Source organism: Chelonia mydas, chromosome 20 (assembly GCF_015237465.2).
Source record: "Chelonia mydas isolate rCheMyd1 chromosome 20, rCheMyd1.pri.v2, whole genome shotgun sequence".
NCBI classification, from domain to species: Eukaryota; Metazoa; Chordata; order Testudines; family Cheloniidae; genus Chelonia; species Chelonia mydas.
In genome coordinates, this window is record NC_051260.2 from 15,167,603 (window position 1) to 15,181,699 (window position 14,097).

At 55.6% G+C, this 14,097-nt stretch overlaps 1 protein-coding gene across 12 annotated transcripts in view; it reads right to left on the bottom strand.

The window, feature by feature from the left end:
* Positions 1 to 4,498: 4,498 nt before the first annotated feature.
* Positions 4,499 to 14,097, bottom strand: part of ELAVL3 (ELAV like RNA binding protein 3) — a 45,693-nt gene continuing 36,094 nt past the window's right edge. For 4 of the 12 annotated variants that reach the window (XM_043532758.1, XM_043532757.1, XM_043532761.1 and 1 more), the window contains exons 6-7: positions 12,771 to 12,809; positions 4,499 to 11,542 (exon numbers count right to left, since the gene is read on the bottom strand). In XM_043532758.1, coding sequence (XP_043388693.1) covers positions 11,215 to 11,542; positions 12,771 to 12,809 — 367 coding nt within the window. In that variant the 3' untranslated portion in view covers positions 4,499 to 11,214. Of the gene's footprint in view, positions 11,564 to 12,770; positions 12,810 to 14,097 lie in introns of all 12 variants that reach the window. The other 8 variants (XM_043532755.1, XM_043532756.1, XM_037887932.2 and 5 more) reach the window with 3 other exon arrangements.

The following is a 14,097-nucleotide window of genomic DNA, read 5'->3' on the forward strand; positions in this document are numbered from 1 at the left end:
CAGGCTCCTTCCTCTCCCACCCCCCTGAGATTTAAGGGGGGCTCTGCACTAAGCTCGTGTCTTGTGGGGGAGGGGAGGCCTCTCTGGCCTTTGTGCCCCAGCTGATCTGCCCCAGACCCCCCCCCCCCGACCCATTGGAGGCTGATAGGGGAGGAAGGGGGCCCAGGCGGGGGAGCGGGAGGCCCCGGGCAGCACCCAGCCAAGCTGCCCAGTCTGCATCGTCCCACCCCAGTGCCTGGCAAGGCAGGGCAGAGCTGCGCTCTGGGCCCTGAGTCTGTTCTGCCGGGGGGCTGATCAGCCCCAGTTTGCAGTCCCCTACCTCCCCCCCCCCGACATTTCCCCCTCCCCGGCCGCCCCAGCTGTGGCTCCCTGCCTTGCGGGGTCAGATCAGAACCGGCTCTGGCACCTCCCTGCCTCATGCCTACCCCAGGGCATGGAGATGCCTGCTGGGGCCCGCAGGGCACTGGGAGGGGGCTTTTCCCCAGCCCGGCCCCAGCGCATGACCTTGGCCCAAGTGCTTCGGCCCCGAGCCTCAACGGTTTGCAGTGAAACCAGTGGGAGCCGGGTGCTTGCGTACCGTCGAGGAGCTGCGCCTTTGTCTTGCTCTGTGCCTCAGTTTCCCCCTCTGTGTAACAGGGATGCGACCTTGGGGGCAGGGGCCCTGGGCTGGATGCCCCCAGTCCCTTCCCCCGAACCCACTGAGCCGGGCACTGGGGTCCGTGCAGAGCCCCAGGTCTTGTGCTCTTAAAAAATCACCTCCCTCCACCCCCAACCCACACCTCGATTTGCTGCCCTTCCGGGTCGTGCCCCTTGGCGTCTCGCTCGGAAAGCCCCAGCTGCCGGAGTCCAAGGGAGCTTGGCCACCCTAGCTGAGGGAACATTCCCATTTTAGAGGAAGGCTCCATTTCCAAACGGTCGATCAGGGGTTTAACGGGCAGGGGCGAGAGTGCCGATCTGGGCCTCTGGAGCCCTGGCTTTGAGCCCTGCCTCTGCCCAACCCTTGGGCAAGTCATGGTCCCGCCCTCTGCCTCAATTTCCCCACCTGTCAAATGGGGCTGAGCGCGTTTGGACAGTGCTGCGAGCTTGGCTGACGACCAGCTTTCTGGAAGGGCTCAGGGTCTTTTAGCAATGCGGCTTAACGCCCCCAGAGCACCTCTCATTCCTGCGGCTCGGGCCTGTCATGCTCAGAACGGGTGTCCCGTCCCCCCCCTCGTGGAAAGGGTGTCTGGAGAGCGTAACCCCCAAAAGGGTCACAACAGGAAACAAAAAGCCCTATGCAGAAAAGGATCTGGAGGTTACAGTGGATGAGAAGCTGGATAGGAGTCAACAAGGTGTCCTTGTTGCCAAGAAGGCTAACGGCATTTTGGGATGTATAAGTAGGGGCATGGCCAGCAGATCGAGGGACGTGATCGTTCCCCTCTATTCGGCATTGGTGAGGCCTCATCTGGAGTACTGTGTCCAGTGTTGGGCCTCACACGACAAGAAGGATGTGGAAAAATTGGAGAGAGTCCAGCGGAGGGCAACAAAAATGAATAGGGGACTGGAGCACATGGCTTACGAGGAGAGGCTGAGGGAACTGGGATTGTTTCATCTGCAGAAGAAGAAGAATGAGGGGGGATTTGATAGCTGCTTTCCACTACCTGAAAGGGGGTTACAGAGAGGAGGGACCTCGGCTGTTCTCAGTGGTAGCTGATGACAGAACGAGGAGCGATGGTCTCAAGTTGCCGTGGGGGAGATCTAGGTTGGATATTAGGAAAAACTTTTTCACAAGGAGGGTGGTGAAGCACTGGAATGGGTTCCCTAGGGAGGTAGTGGAATCCCCTTCCTTGGAGGTTTTTAAGGCCCAGCGTGACAAAGCCCTGGCTGGGATGATGTAGTTGGGGATTGGTCCTGCTTGGAGCAGGGGGTTGGACTAGACCCTCCTGAGGTCCCTTCCAACCCCGATACTCTATGACCCGTGCACACGTGAACATGCGCACACCTGAACCCACACACACGTGAACCCGCGTGCTTGTTACAAATCCCATGATTTCTGAGCCACGCTCAGGATTTTGAAGGCCTCGGGGGTGATTGGTTTACAACTTGGCGGTTGGGAATGCTGCGGCCTGGGGAGGGTTGAACGGCCCACCCCTCTAACGCCAGGCACCCCCGCACGAACACGCACGCCCGCACGAACACACACCCCCTCGCACGCACAAACACACGCCCAGCTCCACGCGTCGTCATCCCCCCCCCACCCCGCACACAACAGAGAGAGACGCGTAAGATTCTGAACTTTTTAATTTTCTGGCATGAAAAGTACAAATAATTCAACAAGTCCATGTAAAAGTTCCTTACAGTCGCTGTGCCGGAAATCCCAGTAATAAATTAACTAAATGCAAAGTGTCATTGAAATCAGCTTTAGCTTTGTGTGTGGTTTTTTTTACCGCAGTTTTTTGTTCTTTTTTTCCCCCTAAACCCCCTTCCTCTCGGCCCCTCGCTCGCCCTGCCCGGCGTGATTTCGGTTTTGGCTTCAAAACCCTTGCAAATAAATGAACCGCGTGAAACTACAGAGCGGGGGCGGGGGGAATACGCAGTCTCCAGCGACCCACTTCGCCCCCTCCACTACATCCACTACAAGGTAGGTGGCGGGGAGGGTGAGAGAGGATTAGGAGAATGTCCCCCAGGTTATGAAACCCACCCCCCATTTCCGCGACCCATTTCTCGGGAGCAAATTGTCCTCGCAACTAGGAAAGGAAGTAGGAGTCGTCTCCTCCGGGCTGGCTCGGCCGGAGACTCGGCCTGTTCTGATCTCCGGTTCGCTTGAATAACCCGACAGTGCTTATTGCTACTAGAAAAAATATCGGGGGCGACGGGTTGACCTGATCGGCTATGGAGAGAAGCTTTCTCCTTTCCCCTGCTGAGAGCTCGTCTGCAGCTGCAGGCGGCGCATCGGATGCCAAGGACGGGTGGGGGGTAGAGGGGGAGGCTTGAAAGAAACCAGACCTTGGTTCTCCAGCCCAATCCAGCCGGCGGCAACTCCCAGCGGTGCAAAGTCAGCTCTTCTCTACCGGCCCTGATTCAGCAATGTTCTTTATGGCGCACGGCTGTGGAGTGGCCAGTGGGTAGGGTCACCTCTCTCTGCTGTGTGACCTGAGGCAAGTCACTTCCCAGGGCCGTGCCTCAGTTTCCCCTCCCAACCTTTGTGTATTTAGCTCTTCGGGACAGGGACCATTGCTCGCTCTGTGCCTGGGCCACACAATGGAGCCCTGATCTCGGTGGGGGTCTGTGCAGCGCCCGGCACAACGGGGCCCTGATCTCGGTCAGCGTCTGTGCAGCGCCCGGCACAACGGGGCCCTGATCTCGGTCGGGGTCTGTGCAGCGCCCGGCACAATGGGGCCCTGATCTCGGTCGGGGTCTGTGCAGCGCCCGGCACAACGGGGGGCCCTGATCTCGGTCAGGGTCTGTGCAGCGCCCGGCACAATGGGGCCCTGATCTCGGTGGGGGTCTGTGCAGCACCTGGCACAAGGGGGCCCTGATCTTGGTCGGGGTCTGTGCAGTGCCTGGCACAACGGGGGGCCCTGATCTCGGTCGGGGTCTGTGCAGCGGCCGGCACAACGGGGGCCCTGATCTCGGTCAGGGTCTGTGCAGCGCCCGGCACAACGGGGGGCCCTGATCTTGGTCGGGGTCTGTGCAGCGCCTGGCACAATGGGGCCCTGATCTCGGTCGGGGTCTGTGCAGCGCCCGGCACAACGGGGGCCCTGATCTCGGTCGGGGTCTGTGCAGCGCCTGGCACAACGGGGGCCCTGATCTCGGTGGGGGTCTGTGCAGCACCCGGCACAACAGAGCCCTGATCTCGGTCGGGGTCTGTGCAGCGCCTGGCACAACGGGGCCCTGATCTCGGTCGGGGTCTGTGCAGCGCCTGGCACAACGGGGGCCCTGATCTCGGTGGGGGTCTGTGCAGCACCCGGCACAACAGAGCCCTGATCTCGGTCAGCGTCTGTGCAGCATCCAGCACAACGGGGGCCCTGATCTTGGTCGGGGTCTGTGCAGCTCCCGGCACAAGGGGGCCCTGATCTCGGTGGGGGTCTGTGCAGCGCCTGGCACAATGGGGCCCTGATCTCGGTCAGCATCTGTGCAGCTCCTGGCACAACGGAGCCCTGATCTCGGTCGGGGTCTGTGCAGCGCCTGGCACAACGGGGCCCTGATCTCGGTCTTGTCTGGGCAGTGCCCGGCACAACGGGGCCCTGATCTTGGTTGGGGTCTGTGCAGCGCCCGGCAAGGTAAAACCCCCTGATCTTAGTTAGCTCTGTAATCCTGCTCACATGCTTAAATCTGTTGCTGAATCAGGTCCAGAGAGAACTGCAATTTGCCCCTTAACATGCACAATATTGGCTTCATGGGAGGCTCTTTTTAAAAGAAAAAAAAACTGAAATAAAAGGAAATCCATCACCCAAATCAAATCGATCCTTGGTTTTACGTTGCGGGGGTGGTTGAGTGCTGAGGGCTGTGTTATGTAGGGGCGAAAGGGCTAATAAATACACACAAGAAGAAGAAGAAATAGATAAAAACGACAAGCTAGAAATTTGATTCCCTTAACCTGCTAGAAGAATGAAGAGCAGAAACAGGTTTGCAATTCCCCCCTACAAGACAAAAGTAATCGACGTAACATTGATTCCCACAGACACACTTTTGTAGATAATCGATCTATACGCTTTTCTTTTTTTGCTTACATTATCCCCCTTAATTTAAGTCAGTGCACTTTGCCTCGATCGGAGAATCTGTCCTTACACGTTTTACTCTTTTTTATTATGATGATTATTATTTGATTTTTCAGTTCCCTTTTTCTTTAATAAATAAATTAGGTAAAACCACGTCTCAGCAAATTAAAAAATAGTTCCTTTTTAACTTGCAAATCTGATGAGATAACATAAATATACACAAATGTACTCGTACAAGGCAGTAATAATAAATATTTAAGTTAACAATAAGTTAAAACTACAAGAAGCTAAAATCCGCAAAAAGATACAAGTTAATGGTGCCAGTTAAAATTTTTTTTTGTCATTTTTGTATGTTTTTTCGCAAACAGAAGCTCTCACAGATTCTTACAAACACAGAACACATTTATCTTCAAAAATCAAGAAATCCTAAACTAACTTCTAAATCATTTAAACAATTAAAACTCAACTAATGCTAAAAGGTTTAATTATCATTACGTTCTCTTTTTTACGTTGTTTTTTGTCCCGTTTGTTTTCTAAAGTGAAAGACTTGGTCTCGTTTTTGTCAAACCAAAAATCGAAAATCAAATTAAAAAAACCAAAAACAAAACCTAAACCCAAAAGTAGCTGATGTGTGTTGTTTGGGAGGTGAGCTGTAACGTGAATCGCCAAGACGTGCCTTGGCTAAAGCAAGAGCAATTGCGTTTCCCCCTTTTTAAGGTTTGGGAGTTAGTTTAAATCAACGTAATTTCCGCTCGCTCTTGGAAGGGCGGAGTAGAAAAGAAAAGCAGACAGGTGCGTTAGTAACACCACTCTAAGGATCGTTCCCTTCCATCACTGGAGCCGCTCTATGCTGCTACGAACGAAAGAAGCCTACAGAGCAAAACGAATGATTGTTTAAAAAGTCTGTCGGGACTCCTGAAAGATTTATTCTCTCTATATTTTGGCTTAGACGTGAGACACTGGAAGATATTTTCTCAGAAACGGCTGGACTTCAAGGAGCTGAAAGTGGTTTTTCAACAGAAATCCAGGAAATTGCCCCTTTAAACGCCTTGAAACGAAACATCCTTAAAAGAAATTAACCGAGGGTAGAGCTCTGCTACAAGCGACCAGCACTAGGAGAAACTGGCTCCCGACGGAGGCCGTGGTTAAATTCGAGCTGGTGGGAGAACAGGGGTTTCTTTTTCCCGCTGTTGGAAAATGTAGATTTTTCGTTGGAAAACCAAAAACAAATTGAGCATTTGGCAGCAGAAAGCTGAAAAATGATGGCTGAAAATTACCAAAACCAGAAATTTATTTGGACCAAAATTTTTGAAACCTGACAATAAAACGGTCAAACACTGGTACATTTCTTGGCCCCCAAATGTCCCCAAAATATTGAAAAATGGCCTAAACTGGCTGAAAATGGGAAAATTTAACCCAAACCCAATGAAAAGGGAAAAGAATGGGTCAAAAAAAATCTCAGAACTGGGAGGAATTGAGCGGTTAACAACTGGTAAATGTTTAACCAAAAATTAAAACCTGAAAACCCTTTGGCTGAAAACTGGGAGGGGGGGGAGTGATGAAAATGGGGGGAAATTACCCAAATCTCCCAAAATATTATGGCCCAAACCTCCCTAACCCGGGTAAATGTTTGGCCAAAGATGGCCAAAACCTGGAAAAATCTGGCCCAAACCCTAGAAAATTTCCTGCAGAAAACTGAAACAACAGAATTCAGCCAGTGACCAGAAATTTGTTAGCCAAATATTGGCAAAAAACTGAGACATTTTTAGCTGAAAACCCTAAAACTCCAGGTTTGGGCCCTGCATTTTCAGGTTTCCAACGCAGGAGCTGGACGTCGGGGGGGCGGGGGAAGGAGACGTTTCCCTGAAAATGCTCCTTTTTCCAACAATTTGATGTCCCCAGGAAGAGTTTTGACCAAAACGTCCCGCGCAGCATTCGGTAAAGCTCCAGAGACCTTCCTGAGAGCGGAGGAGAGCGAGCTCTGGCCAGTTGTAAGTCCTACCCCCAGCTGTAAGGTTGGGAATTGGGGTAATTGACCGGGGTGGCTATAGGTGGCTGGACAGTGACTTCTTAAACAAACCCCATCCCCGTGATTATCCCATGGCTTGAAAGAAAGTAGCACCTCCCCATCAGGGGAAGGGCTGGTGCAAAGATGTGGGTCTCCTGGGTGGATCAGTTTCGTAGCATGGCCGTGGTGATGTGGTGGGGGTACACAGGGCTTGGCTTCTCTTGCTGAGGCATCGCTGAGGCCACCGTTTCAGGGGAGGAGACAGGAGGCACGAAGGAGGCGGCTATGGGCATTGTGTTTCCATGCGAGCTCACAGCCAGGGCATCGTGGGAGGCCATGCTCCGGGCATTCTGCTACCTTGGTGTCCTCATGGTATTAGAGAGACAGGGTGGGTGAGGTCCTGTCTTTTAGCTGGAGCCTGGTATTTCGTGCTCGGGGCACCGTGGTAGAGCGTGCAGCTTGCCACCATGATGGCTTTGGCATTCCTCTGTTGGAAAAACTGGGGCCGGTTCAGAGAAGGCCTCAGAGAGCAATTTTGGGCTCTGGACACTTGCCTTTAGGCTGGGACACAGGAGGGCTCAAATCAATTTTGCCGATGGAAGCGAAGCTTAGGCAGCAGCTTGACCATCGCTGGTCGGTCCCCGACGCTGGGGAACCAGAGCTGATGCCACAGGGCAAAGGGAGATCCAGCTTCCAAGCCAGACAATTTCAGAGTGGAAATAGTGGTGCCGAGTTTGCACAGCGAGAGGGGTGACCCCCTGGAGCAGCCTCCCGTGGAGCAAGACAGGCTCTGGAGCAACTGGAGCGTTCACACCCAGATGGGGGAGTTGTCTTTCTAAACGCGCCGCTCTAGCGCAATCACAAGGTATGTGCTGGGTCGGCGAATTGCCAGGTGGAGTTCTCTGGCTTGGTCCATACAGCCGGTTGGACTAGAGCAGGGGTTCTCAAACTTCATTGCTTTGCGACCCCCTTCTGACAGTAAAAATTACTACACGACCCAAGGAGGGGGGACCAAAGCCGGAGCCTGCTCGAGCCCCACTGACCTGGGTTGGGGTGGGAAGGGATAGCGGGACAAAGCTGAAGCCCAAGGGCTTCAGCCCCAGGTGCGGAGCCTGTAACCTGAGTCCCAATTGCAGGGCTGAACCCTCAGGCTGAGCCTTGGGTGTGGGGCTCGGGCTTTGGCCCTGGGCCCCAGCAAGTCTAAGCCAGCCCTGGTGACCCCATTAAAATGGGGTTGCAACCCACTTTGGGGTCCCAACCCACAGTTTGAGAACCACTGGACTAGACAATCCAATGGTCCCTGAAACTTTATGAAGCTATCAAGGCCTATGAACCCATGAGCATATGAGATGCCCCGAAACTGATCCTCCTCTCGACCCAGTCAAATGCAATTCTGAGACATCAATAAGTGAATCACTCCTGTATTTCTGTTCAGGGTTGGGATTTGTTTTATCCACCCTCACCTTGGATCATCAGAAATGCTTTTGTGCCACTTCCATCGACTGGTTTATTATCTGTGCCAAGCCTCGCACAATGAGATTGATCCAAGCCTAGAGCTCCCAGGCATGACTATGATACAGACACTAAATCAATAAGAAAGGTTCATGCACTGCCAAAGTTTTTCACCCCAGAAACAAGGGGAAGGAGGAAACCACGGCTCTTTTTCAAAAATATGGAATTGGGTGTAAACGTAAGTAATGTCAATATGAAGCATGTTTCCCTGGATAAAATCAGTTGTGTTTCTGGTTAGTTTGGGGCGTTTTTTAAATCCTCTCTTAAATTTTTTTCCCCTTGCTTTTCTCTGCTAGGTTTTATTTTTGTTGTTGTTGTTGTTTTGTTTTTTTGGTTTTTTTTGTTTTGTTTTTTTTTTTGTCGTAAAATGTTAAATAAAAAAATATCCTCGGTAACAATCGTGAATGCTCACGCCCCCCCCCTTCTGAAACGAAACCCAGAGAAAAAAAACAACCATTTCCATTCCCATCTTGGCCCTGAGTTGGGCAATCACAGAACCTCTTTGTTAAAAACAAAAAAGATTTTCTCTTATTTTTATTTGCTTTGTGTGTGTGTGTGTGTGTGTGTGTGTGTTTGTGTGTGAAGTTCAAGAATCCCAGTAAAAATTCCCAGCGAGGTTGGTTTTTTCCCTTTTTTATAAAAATAGATTTTTTTCCCATTTTTTTGTTGGTTTTTTATTATTTCTGTTTTCAGCCTTTTCTATTATTATTATTATTTATTATTATTTTATTTCATTTGTTCGTTCACGAGCTGAGAGAGGAAGCCCTGCTCCTTTCCCCCTCACCCCACCCCTTTTTGGCAACAAAAAAACAACCGTTCTTTAGGAAATAAATTAACACAGGGGCGGGGAGGGGAGGTTGAGGGGGCGGGTAACTTTCTCTTGCTTTTCAAATGGGTTCAATCCATTTATTTAAACATCCCTTTGTGCCCCCCCTCCCCATTTCCCCATTTTGCTCGGGGCAGTTTTGGAAAGAAAGTAGGGGCAATCTGAAGACTGCGTGGCAGGGTGGGGGGGCATCAGGGAAAGGGTAAATGCTGCCTGGGGATCAGGGCTCTTTAGGGGGTGCAGGGAACAAGGAGGGATCCAATTTCTAGACCAATTAAGCAGCCCATATTTCAGTGAGACGCAGGCCGCTATGGCTCAGCGCCTCCAATGGTGTCAAAGGGGGTTAGGCACCTAAAGGGAGGCACCTAACCTCAGATCCTCAAAGGCACTGAAGCTACGGACCTAACTCCCACTGACATCAAACCCCCGCCAGGCGCCGCTCTGCAAGCAAGTGCCTTTCAAAACGCGGCCCCTAAGCCTCGGGCCCGGGAGCACGGTTCTGATGGGTCAACCCGCGGATTTGATACAACAGCCCAGTCACGTCTCCTGGACGGCATGAATTGCCAGCGGCCGACGCACGCGTGAGGCTCCAGCCACCCATGCAATGGCCACCCTGGGGCTGGGCTTCTCACCACGGCCCCTGGAAACAGTGCGGCGAACGGCGCTGGGAGCAAAGGGAGGGCGCACGGACGCTGTCGGAGCCAGGCAGGTGTTAGGGTGACACCGGGGCTGGGGGGGGATCAGCTGTGGGCCCTGAACCCGGGACCTTGCATTGTAAACAAGGGTTGCTACCACCTGTTAGCCAAGTCGGCATAGGCTCCTCCACCTCTGTGTGTGATCCAGCCACCACTAGAGGGGGACAGAGCGCCACACGGAGTGGGCGTGGCCTACCCACCAAGTGGGTGTGGCGTTTGCAGAATGGGCATGGCCTTTGCACCAAGTGGGCGGGGCTTGTACTAATGCCCTGCTTTTGGCGCTAAGCACCCACTGGCCCCAGGTACCGGGTCCTTTGGACTATGTGGCCCTTGTGCCAGGGCCGAGCTGGCGGCAAAGCCGGTGGCTGTTGAGTCGGGGCTGGAAGAGACGCATGCCTGGATTTTAAAGACACGGTCACCCGAATGCCCCCCACACACACACACCAGCCTTGCCAGGATCGGGGCTTTAGTCAGGAACGAGCCCCGGCTGGAGTCACTCGAGCTGAGGTTCACCGGCCCCGATCCCCCGAGTCCGCCCCTGAGCCCGCCCCAGCTGGGTGAAAGCAGGAGTCCGCTTTGCAATGGCAGATGGCACCACGGCCCTTCCCCGACAGCCAGGCTGGGACCCCATGTTCTGATGGCGAAGGGGGTGGGTCTCAGGGGAGCATTTTACCCCCAGAAACTCAACAGCAGCAGCCCCTCCCCACCCCACCCCCTGCCCAGTGCTAATTGGGAATAGCAGCCCCGGCCCCCGATAACGTCTCACCCATCTGCCCCCCCAGCCCAGAGGCGCTTCTTGATCACCACTGAGAGCCCTGCCAGGAATCCCCTCCCCACACATGTGAGTTGGGGGAATCCAAGGGGGAGAGATGGGGGACAATGTTGGGGGGAACCTCAGGATGGCTGTCAGAGGGGCCAGGATGTAAAGGGAGGTCCAGGGGGACCGCAAAATGGAGGGGCCATTGGAATTCAGCACATAACGGGGGTCCCCTCTCCTGCCCCCGCTGGGGTCCTCGCGATGCCATGGGGCACAGTTCCGCGGGGGAAGCATGGGGAGGTCAGGCTTACGTTTGCCTCGCCTGCAGGCGGGGTGGGACCATGGCACCCCCTCGATGTCCCGTCACAGCTCCCTGGCAGCTCATTTCTCCTCACCGAGGCTGCGAGGCGTTCGTTTCCTTCCGCTCCCCCCGGGGGGGGCATCGCGCGCCATCCACGGGTCACTCGCCATGGGGCTGGGGGGGACGGTGCCCGCCACAGGGCTGGGCACTATCGCTCGCCATCGGGGGGGAAGATGGTGCCCGCCATGGAGTTGGGGAGGACGGAGCCCACTACGGGGTGGGGGACGGTGCCCGCCATGGGGCGGGAGGTTCTGGGGGGGGGTTGTCTTTCTTTCCATCAGGTCGGGGTGTCGAGGGGGGGGCTGCCCAGTCTCTGCCATGGCTCCTCTCTCCTGCCCTCGGCTCGGGCCCTCGCTCAGGCCTTGTGCTGCTTGCTGGTCTTGAAAGAGACCTGCAGGATGCGGTCGCCCAGCCGGTACCCGTTGAGGCTGGCGATGGCCATGGCCGCCTCCTCGTAGTTGGTCATGGTGACGAAGCCGAAGCCCTTGCACTTGTTGGTGGCGAAGTCGCGGATCACCTTGACGTTGGTGACGGCGCCGAAGGGCCCGAAGAGCTGCCACAGGACGCTCTCGTCCGCCTCCGGCGACAGGTTGTAGACGAAGATGCACCAGCCCCCGCTGGAGGCGCCCGTCAGGTTGACGCCCGCCAGGCTGGTCATGCTGTCGATGGTGATGGGCGAGAACCTGGAGATCAAGGACAGAGGACTACCTTGGGTGTAACGCGGGCATCGGCGCGGCGGGCGGGCGTGGGCTGGACCGGAGCACAGCACCCGCCCGCCCTGGGCACGGGGAGCGGGGTCCTTCCTTGGCCACCACCCCAGGCCTGGTGCAGGGGGCCCTACATTCTAGCCAGCCCCCAAGATCAGCTCCGGGGGGCAGGGGTTCGAGGGAGGCAGCAGAGCCTGGGATCTGGATTCGAACTCGCTCTTGCCTGCAGCGCCCTCCGCCCCTCCCCCACCACAATTCCATGGGGGGGGGGGCCAGACCAGGATTTGAGCCCCCGCCCCCCAACCCCGGGCATGGCGGCTTTGGACTGCACTGCCCTAACCCGGAATCGGGTTCATCTCCCCGCTCTGCCCCAAACTCCCTGGGTGACCCTGGCCAAGCCACTGGCGCTCTCTGGGTCTCAGTTTCCCCACGTGTGCAATGGGGATAATGATCCTTCCTGGGTCTATTTCGATTGTAAAGTCTTCGAGGCAGGGACTGTCTGTCCCTGGGACTGGGCAGTGCCCGGCACAACAGGGGCCCAGGTCTTGTTTGGGGTCTGGGGGGGGCTGGATCTTGGGCGGGGTCTCTAAGCCTAATAACAAAAGTACATACCAGGCAAGGCAGCCAGTGTGGCTGGGGCCAGCTGGGGTGGGGGGGGTCTGACTCGAAGGCCCCTCTGGGCACGTTCCCGCCCCCACCACCCGCACGCCGGCCAGGCTCTGAAGAGCGTCGAACCCCAACCCAAGGGAGGGAATAATCGAGTGACGCGTCCCATGTGCCCCCCCCCCCCCGCCGGACTCCCAAGGCCCTGACACCCCGGGGGCGGGGGCTGGACATTCTGCACTGGCCAGCTGTTCCCATGCTGGGGGGGGGAAGGGGGGTTGTGATTATGATTTAAAAGAAGACACCCCAGAATTGACCCCCAAAAGTTCTTTCCTTTCCAACAGCAGGCCTGAAATGGAACCAGGCCCCTGGCATCCTGCTGGCCAGGACCCCCTGCCCCCAACACCCCACCCCAGGCACACAGGGAAGGGATCTGGTTGGTGGCAGAGCCCAAGGTCCCAGGGGGAGATGGGGGAAGTTGCGGGGGGTCTGTGCTGTCAGGCTGGGCTTGGCAGGGGGGCTTGGGGAGGGGACGGGCTGTACGGGGGGGCTAGTTAATTCCGAGCGCTGGTGGCTGGGGGGGATGGGGGGGGCTCGTTACCTCTTAACGCCGTAGGCCATGTTTAGCAAATTGTCCAGCCTGTGGGAGGAAGACGGAGAGGAGAGGAGAGGCCCCGGTTAGTAGCTGACCCTGTAAAGCGGGGAGGGGGGCCCTGCGTGGTCCTCTGGCTTGGTTATGGGGCAGCAGGGGCAGGAAAGGGCCGGACGCCGCGTGTAGATGGAGGATGTGTGCGACACCGGCTGCATTGCCCATGGGAGGGCACCCGGCTGCGTGATGGCTGCACTGCATGTGTTTGCACGGCGGCCGCATCACACGTGTCAGTGCACCTGGGTGTAGGTGAGAGTGCACACGCATGCACGAGGGCTCTGTGGCATGTGTAAATGCACACGCATGCACGAGGGCTCTGTGGCACATGTAAATGCACACGCATGCACGAGGATTGTGTGGCACGGGTAAATGCACATGCATGCACGAGGGCTCTGTGGCATGTGTAAATGCACACGCATGCACGAGGATTTGTGGCACAGGTAAATGCACACACATGCACGAGGGCTCAGTGGCACGTGTAAATGCACACACATGCACAAGGATTGTGTGGCAGGGGTAAATGCACACGCATGCACGAGGGCTGTGTGGCACACATAAATGCACACACATGCACAAGGGCTCAGTGGCACATGTAAATGCACACGCATGCACAGTCGCTCTGTTGCATGTGTTACACATGTGCCTGGCAGCATGAATGTTCCATATAGCACATGCTGCATCCATGAAGGCGTGTGTGCTTCACACACATGCGTGTTGTCTGGCCATGTGTGGCAGTTCGCACATGTGGGCTCAGGAGCTGTGTAGGAGGTATTGAATCACACGGCATGCTACGTGTGGCTGCTTAGAAGAGACACGTGCAACACACATGTCGTGTGTGCGCCACGCGGCATTGCAGCATGTGGTATAGCCCACGCGCCCTCTGCAGGGGCTGCACACACAGCACATGGGTCCCGCTGCATGCATGACACAGGCATGATGCACACGGACACTGCTGGATGCACACGCATGTTGCGTGTAATTTTTTTCTCACACTCAGGCCAGCAACCCCCGTGGACACAAACACGTCCGAGCGGTTCGGCCACGGGTGGCGCACGCAGGGAGTGGGACACGGGTCATGCGTGTGTGGAGGCTCTGCCCGCGGAGCTGTATACACGCTGCAGTCCTGGCTTGGGGTGCATGGGGGGGGATCAGGCCCTATTATACTGTTGTGGGGGGTTAATTTTAAAGCTGGAGGGTTAAATATACAAGGAGAGCAGGCTTGGTTCCAGAACTGGACCTAACTGGAGACAACGGGGGCTGAGGGGGATGGGCCCCTGTC